Source organism: Sylvia atricapilla, chromosome 24 (genome assembly GCF_009819655.1).
Source record: "Sylvia atricapilla isolate bSylAtr1 chromosome 24, bSylAtr1.pri, whole genome shotgun sequence".
Lineage (NCBI taxonomy): Eukaryota > Metazoa > Chordata > Aves > Passeriformes > Sylviidae > Sylvia > Sylvia atricapilla.
The window spans coordinates 805,877-828,108 of NC_089163.1; the positions used below are offsets into that span (position 1 = coordinate 805,877).

The 22,232-nt window shown below is 55.9% G+C and overlaps 2 protein-coding genes across 4 annotated transcripts; both read right to left on the minus strand.

Annotated features, from left to right (window-relative positions):
- Window positions 1–16: 16 nt before the first annotated feature.
- MTFR1L (mitochondrial fission regulator 1 like) lies at window positions 17–6,539 on the minus strand. Of its 3 annotated transcripts, none has more exons than XM_066335424.1 (7): window positions 6,444–6,539; window positions 6,238–6,307; window positions 5,263–5,367; window positions 4,495–4,604; window positions 3,790–4,001; window positions 3,311–3,626; window positions 17–961 (listed from the first exon to the last, which is right to left on the minus strand). In XM_066335424.1, the coding sequence occupies exons 2-7, from the start codon at window positions 6,250–6,252 to the stop codon at window positions 856–858; spliced, it is 864 nt and encodes a 287-aa protein (XP_066191521.1). In that variant the 5' UTR covers window positions 6,253–6,307; window positions 6,444–6,539; the 3' UTR covers window positions 17–855. The 3 variants fall into 3 exon arrangements, with proteins under 3 accessions (XP_066191521.1, XP_066191522.1, XP_066191520.1); XM_066335425.1 differs by lacking the exon at window positions 6,238–6,307 and adding an exon at window positions 1,116–1,170 and having other exon boundaries at window positions 6,444–6,525; XM_066335423.1 differs by lacking the exon at window positions 6,238–6,307 and having other exon boundaries at window positions 6,444–6,525.
- Window positions 6,540–7,653: 1,114 nt separating this feature from the next.
- On the minus strand, window positions 7,654–22,229 carry SELENON (selenoprotein N). Its single transcript, XM_066335491.1, has 12 exons — window positions 22,104–22,229; window positions 17,985–18,102; window positions 16,888–17,018; window positions 16,229–16,441; window positions 15,441–15,565; window positions 14,689–14,826; window positions 13,818–13,899; window positions 12,747–12,935; window positions 11,692–11,797; window positions 10,837–10,949; window positions 10,132–10,233; window positions 7,654–9,213 (listed from the first exon to the last, which is right to left on the minus strand). The coding sequence occupies exons 1-12, from the start codon at window positions 22,227–22,229 to the stop codon at window positions 9,043–9,045; spliced, it is 1,614 nt and encodes a 537-aa protein (XP_066191588.1). The 3' UTR covers window positions 7,654–9,042.
- Between the last annotated feature and the right edge of the window lie 3 nt (window positions 22,230–22,232).

Here is a 22,232-nt window from a genome sequence, read left to right on the forward strand (position 1 = left end):
CCACAGACCACTGGTGTCTTATTAAGGCTCCATTTTATAGAAAGGAAACGAAATGATGTTTTAAATACAGCCATGAGGGACACTGCAGGGAAGGTGGAGCTGGGGGAGAGCTCTCTGAGTGAGGGGGAACTGCAGCCACAGCCAAGGCCAAGCTGCCCCTTCCCTGCTCTGCACTGGGGCAATGAAGAGACCTCTGGGAGGCCAAATAAAACACAGGGACTGGTAATGGGACATTTAATGACTGGCAAGAAATTAAGGCCATTCTGTCATGCAACTGTGGGCTGATCTGTGAAAAGAAGAAACACCCAGGGCACACGAAATCCCTCAGAGCTGAGCCAGGGTTTTGTTGTTGGGGGTTTTTTTGGGGGGGAAATAACTTTTCCCACCGTGACCCAAAGCCCTGGAGAGCTGGGAGCAGCCCTGAGCTCGTGCTCAGCAGCTCTGTACCATCCTCAGGAGAAAGGGCTGCAGGTTTGTCCTGTTCACACTGGACATGGGAACTGCTTCTATCCTTACAGCTTAATGCTCAGCTGGAACCTAAGGAAAAAGTGCAGGTAGAAAGAAATTCATCCAGCAGCACACTCCAGGAGATCCTCACCAGTCACCAACAGCAAAAACACAGCTGGAAAAGAACTTCCATCTTCTTAAAAAGGTTTTTTTTTCCTTAAATAGAACAACACACGGCAAAAAAAAACCCCACATCAAATCCCAAGGGTCTTTCCTAACGAAGTGTCCGGTGCACAAACCACGTCTGGATAATAAAAGAGGCAAAAGGCTCAATCCTCAGGAGAAGGCAGCTACTGTGGAGGAGCTTTTGGGAGCATACAGAGCTTACAGAGCTGAGTGGCTGCAGCATCACTTCTCCTTCAGGGCCAGGTCTTCATCCTTGAGGGCAAATTTCCTCCTCAGGACCTCGGCGATGAGCACGGCCGGGTCCTCCTCCTTCATGGAAGGGCGGTTCCTGCAGGGGACAGGAGCCACAATTCCTCACTAACAGCCCTGCCTGCAGCCTCTCCTGCAGCTCGGGTCACGAGGTGCAGGAAAAACACCACTGAACAACAAAAAAAGGGAAAATTCAGCTCTTTTCGTGTCGGGCTGGAAAACCAGGAACTCACCTGGAGCTCCAGAGGGATCCTGGAAATCTCATCCTCAAATTCTTATTACACAGTGCTAATAACATGTAAATCAACCCCAAACTTCATTATTTAATTATTAATTTAATTAACTGAGTTAATTATTAATTTATTGATTGGCAGCCTCCATCTAAATCAACCCCCAGTGAGGTGTCTGGGGGGAAGTCCTGGAAGTGTCTGTTATTTCATTATTTTCACTATTCATTATTATTTTTCATTGATTTTGTTGCACTATGGGTTTCTGCTTCCCTATTTCAAAATGGGAGATTCCAGGCATTTTTAAAGCAGGGCTGGTGCAGATTTCCTTCAGCAACACAAGTTCTCCTGTTCCTGCCTCCTTCAACAAGTTCACACAGGCAGCTCCTTTTAGAAGATTATTTTACAGGAGGCCAAACCTCGGTTCTTTTCCCTCAGGTACCACGGTTTTGTAATAAATAACCTGTAACAATAACCTCACAGCTTTATCTTTTTTTTTTTTTTTTTTTTTCATAGCTGAAGCCCTCCCTCACTCAGAAAACATTGTGGGAGTTTTAAACATTCCTAAAAAACAAGAAAAAAATCCCTGGAATATTTCCACCAGACACTAGCAGAGGCTTTAGTTCACATTTGCTGAAACAGGCACATTTTAAAGTTCCTCACTTGTTCCTGAAGCTTCCAAGGCTGAGTTTAAACACAAAGGCTGAATTTAAACACCAAGGCTGAGTTTAAGCACAGTCCCACACAGCAGCAGCAGAGAAACATTGATGTAATTATCTTTTTCAAGCATCTTTTGCATCTTTAAGCACCTTTTTTCCTCCCCTTAAAGAGCACCTGACCCTCTCCAGTGCTGCCCAGTACAGCTGGGGGAGCACAGGGGCTGCTCCACAACTGCACCACAATTAGGAATTAAAGCTCATCAAATAATAAGCATTGCTAATTAACATAATTTTTCAGCTACCTGCAACTCTTCAGACAGCTGTAATGAAGCTGCAATAACCCCAAACGATCCCTGCTGTGTGCAGGAGAGGCTGAGGCAGGGAAGGTGAGGAGGGGGAAATGGTTCAGCTCTGGGCTTTGTGTGGCAGAATTCCTGCAGGAGCCCTGGAGATCAAAGGGATGAGTCCCGGGCTCCTTTTGTACCCCAGGGAGAGGAAAAGCAGAGCAGAGGGGAGAATTTTGGGAGGGATGGAGGTGTGACACCTCTGATGCTCTGGGTGTGGAAGCTGAGCCCGTTCCTCTCATCTGACTCGAATTTTTTCAGTGCTGACAATCTGATTCCTTTCAAACCGAATTAGGAAACAGGAACTGTGCACAGCCACCACCCAGGCTGGTATTTTTGGCCAGGAATCTCACACAACGGAATGAAAAATGTAAAGACTGAGCTCCAGCACTGAGAAGCCAGCACTGCAGAAGGAGCTCAGTGCTCAGCTGGGCAGGATCCTGGCCTTGGAGCAGCTTCAGGAGTTCTCATGACCAGAACTTGTCAGCTCCTCGTGAGACAAGTGCAAACTCACCCTGCCCACGCCCAGAGCTGGGCCACACGAAGAACCACAGAAGCTGAGAAGCTCCACGTGTTAAATCCCTGGATATTCCACGCTGGAAAAGCTGCTGAGCTTCCCAACTGCCTGGGAATGTGAGGTGGGCTAAGAGCAGCACTTCCCTCACTCTGAAAGCTGCCAACACACACACACAGGGCCTGCTTTGCATCTGGGCAAACACAGCTTTTGGTCAGATGAACAGGCTGGAACAGCCAAACATTGGGATAAGCAGTTTAAATTCCCCTCCACTATTTCCTATGGAGGGAAAAAAAAATTAACCAACAAAACAAACCAGGAAGGAGTTACCAAGTTCTGCTTCATGGAGATCTTTCCCCCATGAAAATTCTCCATTATTTCCTATCCCAGAAAGGCAAAAAAAAACCCTCCAGGAAGGAGTTACCAAGTTCTGCTCCATAGAGGTCTTTCTCCCATGAAAAAAACTCCATAACATTCTATTCCAGAAAGGCAAAAAAACCCAGGAATGAGTTACCAAGTTCTGCTCCATGGAGGTCTTTCCCCCATGAAAATTCTCCATGATTTCCTATCCCAGAAAGACAAAACCCCCCAGAATTACCAAGTTCAGCTCTGAACAGGAGTGAAGCACACAGAGCAGCAGGAGATCTGACACAAAACAACACAAGAAACTCAACGAACACTTACAAATCTTTGCTCTGCTTCATCCTATGAATGTCTTTGAGAATTCCCATCATGTCAGCAAAGCTGCTGGCCTTGGAGAGGGACACGGAGTCCTCGTCGTCGGGGTCCTTGTGGTCGGGCCGGCAGCTCTCCAGCGCGGCCAGAGGGGGCAGCTCGGCCACCGAGGGCAGCTCGGGGCTCTCCAGCTCCGCCTCCTCCTCCGTGATGTCGCTGATCACGAAGGACGTGGTGGACTGGAAAGAGGGTCCAAAACAGTGCACGGGGGAGGAGGCGTTGGAGCTGCCTGGGGATAACAGGTCTGGCGTCAGCTGGGCAGAGGCTGGAAGGGAAAACGAGGCGGATGGATGCTTCTTCCACAACGGAATAATCACTCTGAACACAGCCCCAGAGCCAACGTCCCGGCAGGGGAGCTGCTGGAGAACAGCCCTGGGGGAGCCTGGAGGGCCCAGAGGGCTCAGCCCCAGCAGCAGCTCGGATCCCACCTGACTCTGCGGCCACGATCTTGGCGATCTGGCTCCGGAGGTGACTCAGCTCGTCCTGCAGCTCTGTGGTCCTGCTCAGGGCTGGCAAACCAGGCTTCTTCAAGGCCAGCAGCTTCTCCTCCTGCTTCCTCAGGTTGGGCACTGAGGCGTTTCTCTGGATCACTGTGAAGGGACTGGGCTTCCACTTGTGCTTCAGCGGGCGAGTGTCACTCCTGGGGACAGAAACCTGTCAGTCACAACGTCCAAACCTCTCTGTGACAAAGCCTGGCCTCCCCTGAGGGCAGCAGGGCCTCCACCAAAACAAAGGAAGCCTCTGTGCACCATCAGAGTTGCAGATGTGCTCTCTGCAGCACAAGGAACACACAAAACTGTGGCTGCTCCTGCATCCCTGGAAGTGTCCAAGGCCAGGCTGGACATGTGAGAGCATTTCAGTCCTGGGAGAACTGAGCCCTTCCAGAAAACCAGAAAACACCCTGGAGCAGGGGGTTACTCTACACAGAGCAGTGAGGGGAGCAGGACATGGCACAGGCTCCTGGCAATTCCTACAGGAATTCCTCTCTGGGCACTTTGTCATTTTTTTTCCCTCCTCTTAGGAAAACTGTCATTCAAGAGGCCCCACATCAGACCCGAGGGGACTGGAGGCCGAGGGGCCTGGGCAGTGTCTGTCCTGAGCTCTGAGGCAGGAACCAGCAGATGAAAACCAACCTGACCCTGGCGTAGGTCTCCTCGTCATCGGCGGCGATCCACACGATGTCGGCCAAGGTGGGCACGGGGGGCACATCCCCCAGGTACAGCTCTGAGACACTGGGCAGGACCTGGCACGAAGGAAACACTGCTCAGGAGAGGGGCTTTGCTCTCCTGGAGCTGCCCCACACGTGCTGGCAGAGCCCTGTCCTCGGCACCAGCAGCTGTGTCTGGCACGTGCACAACAGCAATTCCAGCAGGATTCCTTCAGTCTGCATGACTGTCCAAGTTTTTGGAGCTGGGAGATAAATCCTGTGGGTCTGGGGAGTGCTGTGCTTCCCTGGGCCAGCTCCTGCTGCCTCCTGCAGTGTGTGTGAGGCAGGAGGGGACACCTGATCCAGGCCAGGGGCTGCCAAGGCCACACTCTGCCACTCCAAGTGCCAGCCCCGAGCTCCAAGGGTGACCTCGGGGACTCACAACCCCTGGGAACAGCCCCAGAGGCCACCAGGCCCCTTGGAGGTCACACAGCAAAGCCCTGGGTCAGCAGCTCCACCCTTCCATCTCCTCCAGCTCAGACACTGCCCGAGCAGGGATTTCCACAAGTTGCCAGTGATCACTTTACAACAATGAAATTAAAAAAAAAAAAAAATTAAAAAAAATTCTTAACTGTAATGGTACAGGTTTTGCGGCTACAACTCTGCAGATGTGTGGGGGCAAACCAGCTCCTGATGGCAGTGCCTGGGGCTGCCCCAAAGCCTCCTGCCAGCCCCAAGGCCAGGGGTCACTCACCTCGAAGGTGGCCCTGGGACAGGGCTTCAGGGGCAGGTTGGAGCCGATCATCCTGACCACGCTGCGAGCTGAGCCGTGGGGCTTGTTCTGCCAGATGGGGATGGTCTACAAGAACCCACAGCACACAGTTAACATCTCCTGTCAGCGCCCTTCTGGAAATTCATCACTCTGGAAATTCTCCTAAACTGCCAGAGTGATCTCTGACTTTTTATCCGTTCACTTTTAGCAGAGAACCTGGTGATAACTGGGGTCCCCATTTCACAAAAGTGTGTTCAGCTGAACACAGGTGACAGCCAGACATTGAACATGGGTGTAGTGCCCTCAGGACTGAAAACAAAACCACTCAGGAACAGCACTGTCAACAGGCATTTTCACAAATGAAAACTTGGCAAAAGGAGGAAAACACCTCAAGGGCCCAGGAGGAGAATGACACCAAAGAAAGTGTCACTCAAGGGACACTGCTGCTTTCCCCCCATCTTTAGCCCAGGCAGTGTGAAATGCCCCAGGGCAGCTGTGATTCTCTTCCCCGCAGATATTCTCTGCACAGGATGATGCTGAGGAACCTGCCCGACCTCCAGTGCTCCCTTCCCACCTGACCCACCCCAGGATAAGGCTGAACGTCTCCTGGGTGACAGCAGGGGACAATTCTACCCAGAGCCTGCCCCAGCCCAGGGGAACAGCCTCGGGGAGCGGCTGCAGAAACAGCAGCTCGTTTTAGAGCTCTCTGGGCATTTCTGAACTGCAGCCAAGAGGCGAAGTGCTCGGCCCATGTGACACTCGGGCTGCTGTGACAGGACAGAGACCAGCACTGGGGACAGAGAGCCCCGCAATGACAGAGCCCAGCCCACCACAGCCCCGGTCACTGATTCACGGGGCGGGGAGGTGACAGATCCCCGCGGGGGAGCGCTGCCGGGGAAAGGGGCCGGGGGCTGGGGGAAGGTGCCGGGGGCTGGGGACAGCGGCAGTGTCACTTACGGCCTCCGCGTCCATCTCCGCTGGCTCAGCGCCGGCTGCTCATGGCACCCGCTCGGCCGCGTCTGCCTCACTGCAACACACGGCGAGGGCTGCAGCACCGCACCGGGCCCCCCGAACCCCCCGAGCCCGAACCCCCCGAGCCCTGAGCCCCGAACCCCCCGAGCTCCCCAAGCCCCGGTTCCCCCGATCCCCCCGATTCCCGGTACCTGCGGGCCGGCCGTGCCGCTCGGCCCCGCTGCCAGCGCCGGGCGCGGCCCCTCCGCCGCCATCACCCGGAAGCAGAAGCAGGACCCGCCCCCGCCATGAGCTCTTCCGGGGCCACAGCGCAGGCGCCGGGACGGCGGGGACAGGGGACAGCGGGGACACCGCGGTGCACGGGGGTTCGCGAGGGACACCCCAGTGCTAGGGGACATTGGGGACACCCCGGTGTAAGGGGACACCCCAGTGTAAGGGGACATCTCGGTGTAAGGGGACACCTAGTGCAAAGGGACATTGGGGACACCCCAGTGAAAGGGGACACCCCGGTGTAAAGGGGCACTGGGGACAGCCCAGTGCAAGGGGACATTGAGGCCAGCCCAGTGCAAGGGGACATTGGGGACACCTCAGTGCTAGGGGACACTGGGGACACCCCGGTGTAAGGGGGGCATTGGGGACACCCCGGTGTAAGGAGGGCATTGGGGACACCCCAGTGCCAGGGGACACTGGGGACAGCCCGGTGCTAGAGGACATTAGGGACACCCCGGTGTAAGGGGGACACTGGGGACACCCAGTGCAAAGGGGACATTGGGGAGACCCCGGTATAAGGGGACACCCCGGTGTAAGGGGGTCATTGGGGATTCCCCAGTGTAAGGGGACATTGAGGACACCCCAGTGTAAAGGGACACCCCAGTGCTAGGGGACACCCCGGTGTAAGGGGACATTGGGGACACCCCGGTGCTAGGGGACACCCTGGTGTAAGGGGACATTGAGGACATCCCGGTGTAAGGGGACACTCCAGTGCTAGGGGACACCCCGGTGTAAGGGGACACTGGGGACACCCCGGTGCTAGGGGACACGCCGGTGTAAGGGGACATTGGGGACATCCCAGTGTAAAGGGACATTGGGGACACCCTGGTGTAAGGGGACATTGGGGACACCCCGGTGTGAGGGGACATTGGGGACACCCCGGTGCTAGGGGACACCCCGGTGTAAGGGCACACTGAGGACCCCCCGGTGCTAGGGGACCCCCCGGTGTAAAGGGACACCCCGGTGCGGTCCCCGGCGGAGGAAGGCGAGCGGAGGAAGGCGAGCGGAGGCCGGGCTGGAGGATGCTCAGGATGGATTTACCGGCGCAGCGCCGCCCGGCCGGCATCGGCCCCGACCCCGCGGCTTTCGGGCCGGGGCGTCACAAGGCGCGGGCGGGGCGGCGGCGGGGACGAGAGGGGACAAGGGGACATCAGAGCGCACACGGTGCACGGCCACACACACAGCGACTGGCACCAAGGGACGGAATCCCGGGAGGAAAAGGGACACACGAGGGATGCCCCAGGCTGCTCCAGCTCGGGGGAGGCTTTGGGGCTCCCTGTGCCACTGTCCAGACCCCAGCCTGTCACACCGCAGCGGGGAAAGTGCAGAGATAATGCATAGTTACAGAGAAATCCCGGGGTCAGCAATTAATCTCACTAGAGCAATTAGTGAAGTGACGCTGGTTCAGCCCAGAGGTGCAGCTCAGCTCAGTCTCCAGGCTCAGGTATGGGCAGGAAGGCTGGGGCAGGGACATTGCCACCCCCAGCTCCTCCCAGCACCTGGAGTCCAGGAATGAAAATACCTCGTCAGATTAAAAAGGAGAAAAAAAAAAAAAAAAGAAAAAAGGTTTTTCCCTTATTTTGGTCCAGCAAAATTGTGCTTCAGAGAGCAGTAAAAGCATCACCAGGCAGGGCTGGCTGCAGGCAGCTGCTGAAAATGCTTTGTCTCCTCACAGGTCTGTAGGAATACGCCTTAAAACCTGCTTCACTTAACTTTTCCTTCTCCAAATTACAAAATGATGCTCACTCCGTATCCAGGCATTGGCACAGAGTAGGAGCAACTGCTCAGGGTGGCTTCAGGTAAGGGATAATGGCTTCATGTCTGAACAATCTCTTTGGAAAAAAAAAATTCCTGAACACACCTTTTTGTACTCCTGGCTTTTGGAACAGCCCAGTTCTCACCAGGTGATGCTCTGCTCTCAGGGCAGTTCCCAGAGGGAACCCCTGGGGACTCTGAGACTGCTGCTCAGCTGACCCCTCTGAGCTGCACCAAACCTCAACGCCCCGGTGCCCACTCCTGGTGTCCCCGTGTCACCCTCAGGGGCACACACCGTGCCTGAGAGAGGCCACCAGGTCACACAGCTCATGCTCAGGGCTGCCACAGTCCTGTCACACACACTGTCACTGTCCAGGGCTGCTGGTTGTGTCCTCACCACGAGTGTTGGGTCAGGATGGCTCGGGTGCTGCTCCCCACACTCAGCCAAGTCCCGGGGATCAGGAATTCTGGATTTACACCGCTTTCACCAGTCTTAGAGGAGCTGCAAAGAAATGAGGGTGGGTGGCGAGCCCAGGCATGTGCACTGGGAATGGATTCAAGTGTTTTAACTCCTGTAAAAAATGTGCCTGAAGTGAGAAGGGCAGGTTGTGTGAACCTGGGACTCAGCCCCAAACCAAGATCCAGGCCTGGGACTGCCTGCAGTTCAACACCAACGTCTGGCATGGAGAGGAGGAGGATTTTCTCTAATCAAAATAGATCTCTGAAGTCTTTGGCCATCTCAGTGGGGCTTTCAGCTGCCTGTTTTTAGGGCTGCAGGTATGGCTTTGCTCTGTGCAGCCCTTCCTTCAGGAACTGGAGGTAAGTTGCAGTTGAAGGGTCTTCAAAGTTGGTTGAGAAACTAAAGATGCTGCTTTCAACATCTTCAGGCTTCATAGAAGTAACGTCCAGGAAATAGTTGGCATTGATATGGTGAACCTGGCAAAGAAAAGAGATGAGAGGAGACTTCTAAGGGTCAGAACAATTCCCCCTCTGCTGCCTTGGCCTGCAGCCAGGACAGAGGGGACAAGGCTGTAACAGCTCTTACAGAATATTTAATTCTTTGCTAATGCTAATCCAGGAACCAGAATTCAGGTCTGAATTTCAGAGTCAGAGAAAAATCTGCAACCTTGCCCCAGGGGTGCTGACCCTTTGCTTGGGTTAAGAAGAAGATGAAGGTGATTTGGGAAAAATCCTGCAGGCTCAGATCATGTCTGTGAGCAAGAGCTGGGGAGATGGAGCCTGGGGTGCTGCAAAACCAGCACCTGAGCTTCCAACACTTCCTGCTGCCCCACGGAGCTGGGAGAGGGGGGACACTGACCCACTGTGGCCGCTGCTGTGGGCTTTGTCACAGCCCCACGGGGACAGCCAGGGGACCCTGGAGGTGTGAGCAGCTGGTGTGTGGGCAGGATTAGCAGCTGACACACACAGCACCACGCTGCCAAGTGTCAGGAACTGTTCCCCAAAGGCAGGGGAAGGGCAGTGGGGCTGCTGGAGAGCACAGCACAGCCAGAGAGTGTGGGCTCACTCATGGCTGATGTGCTGTCACCACCCTGGGGACTGCAGAGACATCAATGGGCTGGCAGGTGCTGATCAGCAGATTTTCTTCAAAGGATGAGCACAAAGAGCCCATGGGTGCAGGAAACAAAGCTACAATGGCTTCCCAAAGCTCAGGGACAGTGAGGAATCACAGTTAAGTCTGTTCTGCCCCTGCCCAGAGCTGCTGCTGTTCTGTCTCTGAATAAAAACACATTTGTGTCAGATTTCTCAGCAGAGGGACAGAGGCCCAAGGGGCAGCCCCAGGCTGGGAGACCCTGCAGAGAACACATGCCATGGGGAAGAAGAGCCCAGCCCTACCACCGTGCCGTTGGGGAGGCAGATGATCATCTCCACAGGGAAGTTGTATTTCTCCAGGTGCAGCTCGGCCAGTTTGCTGTAGAACTCATTCTCTCTGTTGCTCTGCAGGAAGATACCAAAACCACACATTTGACCCCAGAATGGCACAGGGGGAGCACACAGGAAGAGAGGGAGGAGGAAGCAGAGAGCTGCTGTGCAGTGTAATGGTAACTGGTACCATTCTCACAGGCAGCTTTCCCTTTCAGGCTCCCTCTCTCATTTCAGCCGCAGATTTTCTCTCCAGACAACAAAATCCCCCCATCACAGGCACACTAACAGTCTGATCCCAGCCCTTCCCAGAGTCTCCAGCTCTGTGACTGATCCCAGCTGACAGCACAGGCTCAGAAGTGGGGAAAGGCTCCGTCAGGAGCCTCAGGGTTCAGACAGTCACTTGGTTATTTGGTTGTCCCCTGGGTTGCAGGGCAGTCAGTTGGTTGATGGCACCAGAGGCCTTGGGCAGGGCTGTCTCACAGAGAAGCATCTGGTTTAGCTTTAAACCTGGCACCAGGACAGAGCCAAGGGGGTCACTGTGCCACTTCTCAGCCTGCCTCCATCTGGCGTCTGCTTGTCCCCTGCAGCAGCCGAGGACGGGGAGGGCTTGGAACAAAAATCCCCCCTGGTGGAACAAAAATCCCCCTGGCAGCCCCAGCAGGGTGTGAGCCTCACCTGCAGCTCCTCCAGCTCCTTCACCAGGGACCAGCTGCTGATGAAGCTCTCGTTGAGCAGGGCAAGGATGGGCGAACTTTCCAGGACGGTCTCCCGGAGAGTTCGCCCCGAACCTGCCACAGGAAGAGGCACAGGAGGCTTGGCTGTGGTTTCCTCAGGTCACTGTCACCATGCTGGATGCCACCAGCCGAGTGACAGCTGACTCTGGCTCCCCCCAGCCCTCCCCACTGTGTTTTTGCTCCCTTGTTGGCAGTTTTCCGTGGCTTTTGTTCCCTCCAGGTGCTGCTGGCAGAGAGGACCCAGCAGAGCCCAGGGTGGGCACAGGAGGCCAGGGAAGCCACCCCGAGTGCCACCTGCTGCTCATGGCCAGCACAGCCCAGTGCTGAGGGATTGCAGGGCAGACAGCACTGAAGAGACCCTTCTCCTCCCACCCATTTCTCATGCCCAGTGTGGCATGGAAGCTCCCAGGTATTAGGGAGAAAAGCTGCACATTGGGACAGCCCCAAGGCCAGGCCTGGCTTGTGCAGGTGCCAGGGACAAGGCAGGGACAGCAGTGTCCCCTTCCCCTGCCAACGCTGCCTCTCCCCCAGCAGGAAAGAGGAAGGGGAAAGACCAGAGCCATGTGTCCACCTCGACACAGGCACCTGACTCAGCTTGTCTCAGAGCTGGTGCTGCCACTGGGCAGAGCTCAAATCACAAATTCCCCACTCCCAGCTCACATCACAAATTCCCCACTCCCAGCCTCTGTCTATTCAGCAGCCCCAGTGCCAAAACAAGTGACACAACGTTTGCTGCTGGCTCCTGGGCAGCTCCCTGAGCCCCAGCTCTGCTCAGCCACGCTGGCAGTGCCCTCACCTCAGCAGGACTGGTCATCCAGGGCACCCCACAGCAGGATGGAGTGCACCAGCTTCTTCTCTGCTTGTGCTCTCTCAAAGGCTTCTGTGAAGGGCAGGTAGGAGACCTGGGGGCAGAGGGACAGCGTGAGGAACAGGCACAGAACAGCCCAGCTCCCACAGGGGCAGCTCTGGAGAAACCAGACCCAGGGGTGACACACACAGGGCTCAATCTGCAGCAGGACCTGCAGATTTAAACGAGTGACAACTGTGGGGGTGTCCCCAGGGATGAGTTTCCCTCCTGGGGAGATTGTGGCACCTTGCAGAGCCCTGCTCTGACACACTGCACAGAACATCAGCACCAGGGTGGCCAGGCTGTCTGCAACCCCACCTCAGCTGCTGGGCAATCTGGCCTCCAAGTATTTATTACAAAACCTCCAGAAAGAGCCTGAGAACTGGCTGTGAGGGAGCCTGCACAGAGCCTGCTCCAATCACTCAAATGAGAGGGACTGATATTAACATCTTGGCAGCCTGAAGGGACATTTGTACGCTCAGGCACAAGGAGGCAGCCACTGAAACGTGTCCCTTCAGCCAAGGAAGCAGTGACAGGCAGTAGCCATCTGCTCCACAGGCTGCTGGCATGGTAAATAGTTTGGGTCACCCAGAGCTATAAATTTGTGTCTGGCTGCAGGCTGCAGAGGCACAGGCAGATCGTGTGCTCTCTGCTGATAAGGAAAGCTTGGTCCAGAGGCACCTGGGTGCTGCAGAAGTAATGCCAGAGGAAAAACCATCTGTAAGCAGCACAGTCACCTGCCTGCTCCAAAATCACAGCAGCAGCCACTGATAAGAGGCAGGAAGGATGAGCCTACAGTCACAGTACAATCCTGGGGATGCCCGGGTTTGCTCCTGCCTGTGCTGCTGTGTGACCCCAAATGCCCTGGGACACCCTCCTGTGCCCTGGGGGCTGCTCAGGCTGTCACCTCTGGACTCTGCTGGCCCTGCAGGACACTGGATGGCTCAGTGAGCAACATCTGCCCCAAACCAACGTGCCCAGGACAGCCCCAGCCCCTTCCTCACCTTCTTGAATGGATACATGGCCACCTCCAGCCTGTGGGCTGCCTCCTGCCAGGGGATCTCCTGCTGCCAGGTGATGTCCTCAAACACAAACTGGATGGGCTCCCCTGAGGGCTCCCTGCTGTCGATGACATTCCCATTCTCATCGTGGATCACGGTGGGGACCGAGGGCCCTGTGGATTCCAGCTCCATCTGCAGGGAACAGGCTGGTTTGGACCCTGCTCACAGCCCTGCCCTGCTCCTCCTGCCCTCCAGGACAGGCACAGACCCTAAACAACACCCTGCAACTCCTAATGGACACACAGCTTCATCTCCCATCTCCTGGAGCTGCACTTCACCAGCGAAACACCAGGAAAGGAACTTCATTTCCCTCAGTGTGGCTGTGCTCACAGGACTGGAAATGCAGAGTCTCCACGTTCCCACCCTCCCAGTGCAGATTACTGACTGTGGGACACCAGATCCTTCCAGGGCTGACTGGAAGCTCTGGCTCCTGTCAGCAGCTCAGCCTGGGAAGCCACGAGAGGGAGCAGCAGGAAAAGCTGCCCAGGAGATTCCCTGTGGTTGGTGCTCTGGCACAGATGAAACCATTCTGTTAAATCTGCTTTCCCGACTTTTGCCAATTAAAAACAAGCAGGGCTCTAGTTTAGGAGAAAATGGGCCTGTTGAATTCAGGCATGGAGAATTCTGACTTATGTTTCCTGTCCCAAGAGCTGGGATTAGCACGAGGAGAATAACCTCGTGCAGTTTCTAAATGCAGACTCACTGTTGTTCATACCCTGCTCTGGGCTCAGGGCCTGGGGTCAGCTCCTCATCTTCCCTCCTGTCTGTCAGGAAATGTTTTAAAAAAGGAAAAAAAGTCTCCAAGAGCTTAGGATTCAACCCACACTGAGGGAAAAAGGAAAATATCACAAGAACTGGGAACAGGGAGGCACACAGCTGCAGAGGACAGACACAGACAAATGGAAATTCTACTGTTGTACTGAAATGAACTGAAACGAGGAGAAAGCTCTAAGGAATGGGGTGAGAGAGGTTCCAGGGAGAGGAGAAGCTGGAGCACTGGGAGGGGGCACAGACCTGGGGCAGGTATCCAATGTCCACTTCCATGTTGCTGCTCTCACTTGCCCCGTACAGCCACTCCATGTCCACGTTCAGGGACCTGCAGGGGAGCCAGCAGTCACCCAGGGCTAAAGCCCAAACCAATGGGAACATCCCCTTGCAGGGCCAGCACTGAACACAGAGCCTCTGGAGATCTCTGTGCTCCCTGCAGCAGCCCAGGAGCAGCAGATCCCAGCTGGAGCAGGGCCCAGGCACCCTCTCAGCACTCTGGGAAAACGCACTCAACACCTCTGAGCTCTGTCAAATGACAGGAGAGAGAGATGTCTTTGCTCCCTCTTCCTTCCCAGCACTTCACTCACAAATTCTGAACCCGCTGAACCTTTAAAAAGCGGTTTTTTGGAAGCTAAAAGCTGCTGGCAGAGCCCAAAGTGTCTGCTGGCTGTAAGAAATGTGCTGACAGAGCCACTGGGGTTGAGTCGCCAGGGTAACGTTGTAATAGAATTTTCACTCCCGTCATGGGCACAGAGATTTGAAGCTTCTTCCCCCTGAAACACTTCCAGCTCCCTGCCAGAGAGCAGGAACGAGCTGCTGCAGAGCTCTGCACACAAAACCTTAACCTGTGAGACTCCAAAGTAGTAAAAAATCTGTTGCAGGAGGAGCATCAGGCTTTGCTGACCTTCAGCGTGCTAGGACCGCCTGTCCTGTCACACCCTGCCAGTCCTGTCACACCCTGCCTGTCCTGTCACACCCTGCCTGTCCCTCCCAGCACCAAGGGACAGTTACTGGGGAGTGAATCAGGCATCCTCAGTGATGCAGAAACACATTTACAGACAACCGCAGAGCTCCAATCACTCCGATTTTCCAAGGAATGAGAGGGGAACAGCTGTACCTGTTGTTAGGGACAAAGAGCCTGAAGTCCCTGACGTGGGAAGAGTCCTTGGACAGGACAATGTAACCCGTGAACTGCCCCGGGGAAAACCAGAAGGGGAAGTTTGGTGGCTCGTTCAGCTGGAATTCAGCGTGGATCCTGAAAGGAGAGAGGAGCCATCAGCTGGGATCCTGCACTGCAGGGGACAGCAGGAAAAAGCTGTCTCCAGGCAGCCGAAATTATGAACCTAAACTGGGCAAGAGAGGAGTTTATAGAGCTTTTCATGTCACACAGTGAAGAGGGTGAAAGGCTGGAACAGATGCCCCGGGTCAGGAGCATCTCCAGTATCCATGCCTCCTGGAACTGGGCTTCCAGCAAGGATGGAATACTTTATCATACCTTGAAACACAGGGACACAACAAGACCCCTTCAGCCCCCACTCCAGCTTGACCAAAAGCTGCACCAAAGCTGCGTGTAACACTCCCAGTAAAACAATTCTGTGGATTCTCCCCCTGGGAAAGACACTCCACCCCCAGATTAACCTAAATCTAACAAAATTCTTGCTAGCCAGATTCTCCCCTTCCAACCAGTGGCAGCCCAAGGGTGATGCCCTGCATGAGGACACGGTGACAGTGGCAGCACAGGTGACCTTTGGCTTGAAGCACCCTCCTCTCCCTCCCAGCCACAGCACCCTGGTGTCCCCTGGGAACACCCTGGACGTGCCAGGGCTCCCCTGGGACAGGGGCCAGGCTCAGGGGTGTCCCCCAGCCCACCTGAAGGCTATGGTGTAGTAGAAGCTGCTGCTGGCCTGGATGCAGGCCACGGCTCCCTGCGGGGCAAAGCGCGTCTTCACGAAGGGCCGCGGGTGGAACATGCTCAGCAGCTTGTGGATTATCACCTGCAGGAGACATTTCAAGGGCAAGGGTGAGGATTGTTCCTCCACACAGCTCCCAAGCCAGCCCCCACCCCAGCAGGAAGGTGAGAGAATGGCTGTGATTTAACACCCAGCTCAGGGACAGACCTAATCACCACCAAGGACACAAAGCAAGGCGCTGCTGTCACAAATAAATCCATCTTCCGTGGTTTCTGTGCCATTCCCAGGGCCTGCAGGTTTCCATCAGCCCGGGCAGAACAGCAAAGTGATGTGCAAGGCTGCCTGCACCAATGCTCCAGCCTCTGGAGGGGTGGCAGTGCAGTCCCTGATCCCACCAGGCTCAGCAGCAAGGAGAGGGGATGCACGGCCAGGCTTCACCTGCTCAGCACACACACACAGCCCCCCTTGTCACCTGAAGGCTCACCTGGCTGCTGCTCCACCAGGAATGACCACACAGGTCCTCCCTGAACACCCCTCTCTGGGAAAAACTACCCTCAGCCCCCACAGAGTTACCAAAGAAGGTGGAGTTACTCCAGTCAGCCTCACCTGGCTGTGACACACACCCAGAGCTTTTGCCTGCTCTCAGTTTTACCTCCAGTTTAGGTGCTCCTGGCTACACTCTACAGAATCCCTGCTTCCTCAGAAAATCCAGGGATACACAGACAAGACCCGAGTTTCATATCTCACCTCTTTGCCTTTGGGAGGTGGAGGGTAAAACCTGTTGTTGGAGAGGTACCCAGTGAAGATGTTCAGTTCACTGGGAATTATCCACCACGGATCCCCAAGATCCAGATTATTCTTTGGAGGGAGAAAGGCTTTAAACTGCCTGGCAAGCAGGACACTCATAGGGGCTGCTGGGGCTGTCCAGTTCCTCAGCCCAGACAGAGCCACGTGAGAAATCTGTGAACAGAAGACGCTGTCAGAGCCCACAGTGGAGTCTCCCAACGTGCAGTGATGTCATGGATCTAGGGAGGCTTTGGAAAAGGGAGGAAAAATATGCATCACGTCCCAAAATGTTCTTACTCTACCCACCAGTTGTGTCAGCCTTCAGGAATGTGAGCCACAGAGGAGAGGGGAACATGGCAGGTGACAGCAGTGCTCCTGCACTCAGCTGAGGCAGAGCCAGCTCATTCCTGCTCCCAGCTCCCCGGGAAGGAGCTGCTCTAACTGGGGCACGGGGCTGCTGCGTGTGCTGAAACCCTCAAGTGCTGAGGGAGCACGAGGTCCCTGCCACAGCAGATCCCACAGGATCCAGCAGCACCGTGTCCCCCTCCCAACAGTTCCTGGTGCTATCCCCAGCCCACCAGACGTGTTTATCCCAGGATTTGTCCCTGCAGGACACCTACTCCCAAGAAACCATCCTTGCTCTTCGTCATTGTTTCCATGACCAGGGGCTGGAATTTGGCCACAATGGACAAAGTCTCCCCATCTGGATCTGGTGCCTCCTCCTCTTCTGATTCTGAGTCTGGAGCAACCCCTGGACAAAAGGACAGGAATTCAGGCAGCTGCTTCCCCTCCCTCCCTTTTTAATTACACATTTATCCTGGCAAGTCCAGGAGCACTGGGAGTTTCCCAGCTGTCCCCACACAGCAGAACTCAGAGCCATCCCCTTTGGCTGCATGAACTAAAGAGGAATGGGACCAACTCAACGGCTTTAAAGTGAGAGAGGGCGGGTTTAGGTTGGATTTTGGGCAGGAATTGTTCCCTGTGAGGGTGGGCAGGCCCTGGCAAAGGTGCCCAGAGCAGCTGTGGCTGCCCCTGGATCCCTGGAAGTGTCCAAGGCCAGGCTGGATGGAGCCTGGAGCAGCCTGGGACAGTGGGAGGTGTCCCTGCCATGGCAGGGGTGGCACTGGGTGGGCTTTAAGGTCCCTCAAACCCAAACCATTCCATGATTCCCTAACTGCAAAGCCCAGGCAGCCCCTGGGAGCCATCCCAGCAGTGCTGGAGCCAGTCCAGGAGAGCACAAGCAAAGCCTGCCTGTGTCCCCAGTGCCCATTGTCATCCCCACACTCCTCCCGGCCTGGCACCAGCAGAGACACTTGCTCTGTGCTGATACAGTCTCCAGAGATGATCTCCCCCAGCTGCCCTCCAGGAGAGCCGCCCCAGCTGAACGCAGCTCTGTGACTCACTGATGCCTTTTGGCCTGGCCTGAGCCGGATTTGCTGCATTCACCCATCCCAAATCCCCTTTAAGCTCCGGACAAAGTAACTTATGTACTTTGTTAGTCCAGCAATGGGATCCTCCACCTTGTAAAAACTGCACTTTGTCAAAGTGATGTCTGGTGCTTAAGCCTTTTCAACAACACGGAAAAGCTTCACAGCCTCTCTTCATGCAAATGAGACCCAAACCAGCACCGAGAAAACAATGAAGTGGATGAAACACTCAGTGACTCCAAGCTGTGGAGTTCATTGTGTGTGGCTCTGGAAGGCAGACAGGAACCCACCTGTGAGCTTCTCAGCGATGGGTTTGAACTCCTCCGGGCTCAGGTACAGGTCCTTGTTTGTGTCCAGGGAGGAGAAGAGGAACAGCCCCTCGTTCCCCAAGGACTTCAGAGCCAGCTCCTGCTCGGGAAGAAGAGGCAAGAGAGATTTTGTGGGAACCTGCTGCTCAAGTCCACTCTGGCCCCTCTGGAGTTAATTCCCATCCTTCCAGCACATCCAGGGGAAAGATGAACGCCCCTTGGCAGGATTTGGTGCTATTTGCAGTAGGGATCCACGGCCAGGAACTGCTGGCACGAGGATATTGAACCTACATCTGCCTCAGTAATTCCAGCTGAACCATCTGCTCACGTTCGGTGCCTTTTGCCGGAAAAAGTCCCCCCCTTTTCCAGCTAGTTAGCCCTGAACCTGCGGGCATTGGGAGCACCTGGAGGTGGGGACTGCTGGGATAAACTGATGTGCAGTCAAACAAAGGCAGGCAAATATGCCAGGACCACACTCCAAAAGCACACAGGGAGTGAGCTGAGCCCTTGGAATCAGAATCTTCCATTCGTGGTGGGACCCACTCCAGCATGGCTGAGGCTCTGGTCAGTGCCCCTCCAAATCTCCAGCCTTGGAACTGCACGGAATATTTTGGCTCCCTGCTCCCTCAGCCATCCATCAGGGATGAGCCCACGGTTTTCTCCAGAAACTTCCAGAGGATCTCAGTTTCTCCCTCTGCAAAGCCCCCACGGGCTCACCAAGGTGATGTTTCCCTTGGAGCAGCCCCAGAAGGGCTCTGGACTCTCCCAGACATTCCCACTGCTCAGCCTGAAGGGAAAGGGACAACCTGGAGGCAGAGCAAGAGCTCCAGGTTGGTGTGAGAGCAGGAGACACGGAGCAGGTGAGACACAGCCCTCAGTGCCAGCAGCCCTTGGCACAGCCCCCAGGATCCAGCAGCTTGCCCTGCCACCCCCGAAAAGCCTGGAGCTGGGAGCACAAACACTCTGCATCCTGCTGCTCATCCGTGCCTGCTCTCCATTGCCTGCAGCTCCAGCACCATCCCCAGAGCTCCTGAACCAGTTTACTCTCCATCTGCTGCCTGCCAGCCTGAAGCAGCACTAATGCAGCCTGGAAGGCTTTGCTCCCATCAAGTGCAGCTACAAAAGCACTTAAGAGCTTTCCAGGGCAGTTCCAGGACTGAGACAGATTGAAATAGAACTCAAAACGAAGATCTGGATGGGGACATGGCCAAGGACATGAAAAAACGAAAGGAGATGGTTATTTGTGCACAGGGACAATCCAGGATGGACTGCCCACAGCTAAGCTGCTTTTATTCCCTGGATGACTGGGGATGAGCATCCCTGGCTCTGCAAACAGGGAGCAGTTCTGCTGAGCACCTGGCTGCAGGTGCTGCCTCACTGCCAGGGTCACAGGGGCCTCTCCCAGCTCCAGATCTCCCCTGTGCTGGGCACACGGTCACCACTGCTGGTCTGGGAGCAGGAGCCTCCCCTGGGCAGGGCAGCCTGTCCTGGATGTGCTGAGCTCCAAAGGGATGCTCCATTGCCTCCCCTCAGCACAGCACAGCTCCTCTGCCGAGTCTTTTAGAGCCTCTCTTCATTTTGCACTTCACAGGCACGGACCCCGAGGGATGGTTGGAATTTGCATTGCTGGAGAGTGGGAAAAGTCGTTTTTCCCCTCCCTGAAGGGGGCTGGAGGCAGGAGGAGAGGCAGCAGTGCCCCACAGGGACACGGGAACACCTCGGAGACAGAGCTGGGATCACAGGAGCTGGACACGAGCATCCCAAAGGCAGTGTCCACACTGAGCCACCCAGGAGAACCCACCCAGCTGGAGGAAAGACCCCAGCCCCAGAGGAACAAAGGCTCCCGCGGAGAACACTCCAGTCCTGCTGCATTGGGACATCAGGGATGACAAAAACGATGTTTAAAAGCAGAGAGAGACATCGGGGCTCGGCCTTTTGCCTTCTGATAACATTCACATCAAAGAAAGCTCCCAGAACTTGTTGTTTTTTTTTTTTTCCTTTCTCTTTTTAATCTGGGATTATAAGGAAGACAACTTCTCTGTTTGTGCCAGAGGGCAGGACTGAGCTGTTCTGGTGTTTTTGTAGAGGAGCAGAGCTGTGGTTTCCACAAAGAGCTCTCCTCTCCCACCTGCTTGTGGGTTGTTCAGCTAAATAAACATTTCCATAGGAAGAGACAAGACATATGTTTGAAGCAAGAGGAAGAAAAAAATAAAAATCTTGGGCTGTTCACATTTTGTTCTCCTCTCCAGCAGCAGCCAGTGACAACAGACTGCCTGTCCTCCAGAAAAAAAAAAATAAACCTCCAGCAGACCTGTCAGGCTGTGAGAATGTCCTCGCCCTCTTGTCCTTGTTGGAAAAAATCTTCTAATTAACTTGTTTAAACCATTTGTCCCTTTTTGCAGTACAAGAAGAGACAAAGAGAAGAGATGTCCTTTAAAATATCCTTTAAAAACACTTCTTTTTGTACTAGAGGAGTATCAAGATGAAGAAATCTGCTCTTTTCCCAGAACCTCCTCAGATGTTCAGGGCTGAAGCGCAGAGCCAGGGGAGCACCATCTCCCACAAAGGAGATCTCCAAAGCCCCTGCAGCCACTGGAATTACACGGATTACGATCAAAACCAGGCAATCAGCCTCATTTAAAACAAAAACCCCAAACACAAACCCCAGAAAAACCCTTCTCCTGTTCTCCAGCTCACACCCTCCCTTCTTTTGCTGCTTCTCAGTGACCTTTGGAGGCTGTGGCAGAGGAGCTGGAGCTGGAGAGGAGTGTGAGGAGAGCCCAGAGCCGGGCCAGGGGCTGGACACAGGGTCACTGCTGGTCACTGGTGGCCACTGCTGGTCACCACAGCTCCGTGGTGGCTTCAGCCTGGTGGTCACCACCCCATCCCTGGGGCTGCCTCAAGCCCAGTGGCCACCGCAGCTCTGCAGAGCCTCAGCCTGGTGGTCACCTCAAGGCAATGGCCACTCCAAGCCTGGTGGTCACTCCAGCCCAGCTATGGCCACCTCAGCCCCATCGATGTCTGGTGGTCACTCCAGCCCAGCTATGGCCACTTGAGACCCCAATGATGCCTGGTGGTCACTCCAGCCTGTCTACGGCCACCTCAGCCCCTATGGATGCCTGGTGGTCACTTTGGCCTGGCTATGGCCACTTGAGACCCCAATGATGTCTGGTGGTCACTCCAGCCCGGCAGTGGCCACCGCAGCCCCAGCAGCACACTGCTGTCACTCCCCTGTGTCCGGCAGTGGTCACCCCAACTGCCCCGGCAATGGATGTCTGCTGGTCACTCCGGCCTGGCTCCGGCCACCTCAGACCCCGCCGGTTCCTGGTGGGCCCTCAGCCCCGGTACCGATCCCTCAGCCCCGGTACCGATCCCCCAGCCCCGGTACCGCTCCCCCAGCTCCAGTACCACTCCTTCAGCCCCGGTACCGCTCCCTCAGACCCGGTACTGATCCCTTAGATCCGATACCGCTCCCTCAGCCCCGGTACCGATTCCTCAGAGCCGGTACCGCTCCTTCAGCCCCGGTATCGATCCCTCAGCCCCGGTATCGATCCCTCAGCCCGGTACCGCTCCCTCAGCCCCGGTATCGATCCCTCAGACCCGGTACCGATCCCCCGGCCCCGGTACCGCTCCCCCAGCCCCGGTACCGATCCCTCAGACCCGGTACCGATCCCTCAGACCCGGTACCGATCCCTTAGATCCGATACCGCTCCCTCAGCCCCGGTACCGATTCCTCAGAGCCGGTACCGCTCCTTCAGCCCCGGTACCGATCCCTCAGCCCCGGTATCGATCCCTCAGCCCGGTACCGCTCCCTCAGCCCCGGTATCGATCCCTCAGACCCGGTATCGATCCCTCGGCCCCGGTACCGATCCCTCGGCCCCGGTACCGCTCCCCCAGCCCCGGTACCGCTCCCTTAGATCCGATACCGGTACTGATCCCCCAGCCCCGGTATCACTCCCCCAGCCCCGGTACCCGCCCGGCGCCGCTCCCTCAGCGCGGCCGCCGCCTCCCCTCCCGCAGCCCGGGCCGGCCTCACCCGCCATTCCCCACCCCTCCCTCGCTCTGCCCGGTGCCCGGTGCCCGGTGCCCGGTGCCCGGTACCTGCTGCCTTGCCGCCTCCGTGTCCCGGTAGTACTTGAGGGCGGCCAGCGCGGCCAGCAGCGCCAGCGGCAGCGCCAGGCGCGGAGCGGCCGGGCCGGGCCCCGGGGCCGCCGGCGGAGCCGCCATGGC

Coding starts and splice junctions, on each gene's coding strand:
- MTFR1L (XM_066335423.1), bottom strand. CDS start 6,506: ATGGCGGCGGAGGGGCCGCGCCCGGCGCTGGCAGCGGGGCCGAGCGGC. Junction 5,368..6,443: donor GCGGCACGGCCGGCCCGCAG/GTACCGGGAATC, acceptor GGGTTCTTGTAG/ACCATCCCCATCTGGCAGAA. Junction 4,002..4,494: donor GAGACCTACGCCAGGGTCAG/GTTGGTTTTCAT, acceptor TTCTGTCCCCAG/GAGTGACACTCGCCCGCTGA.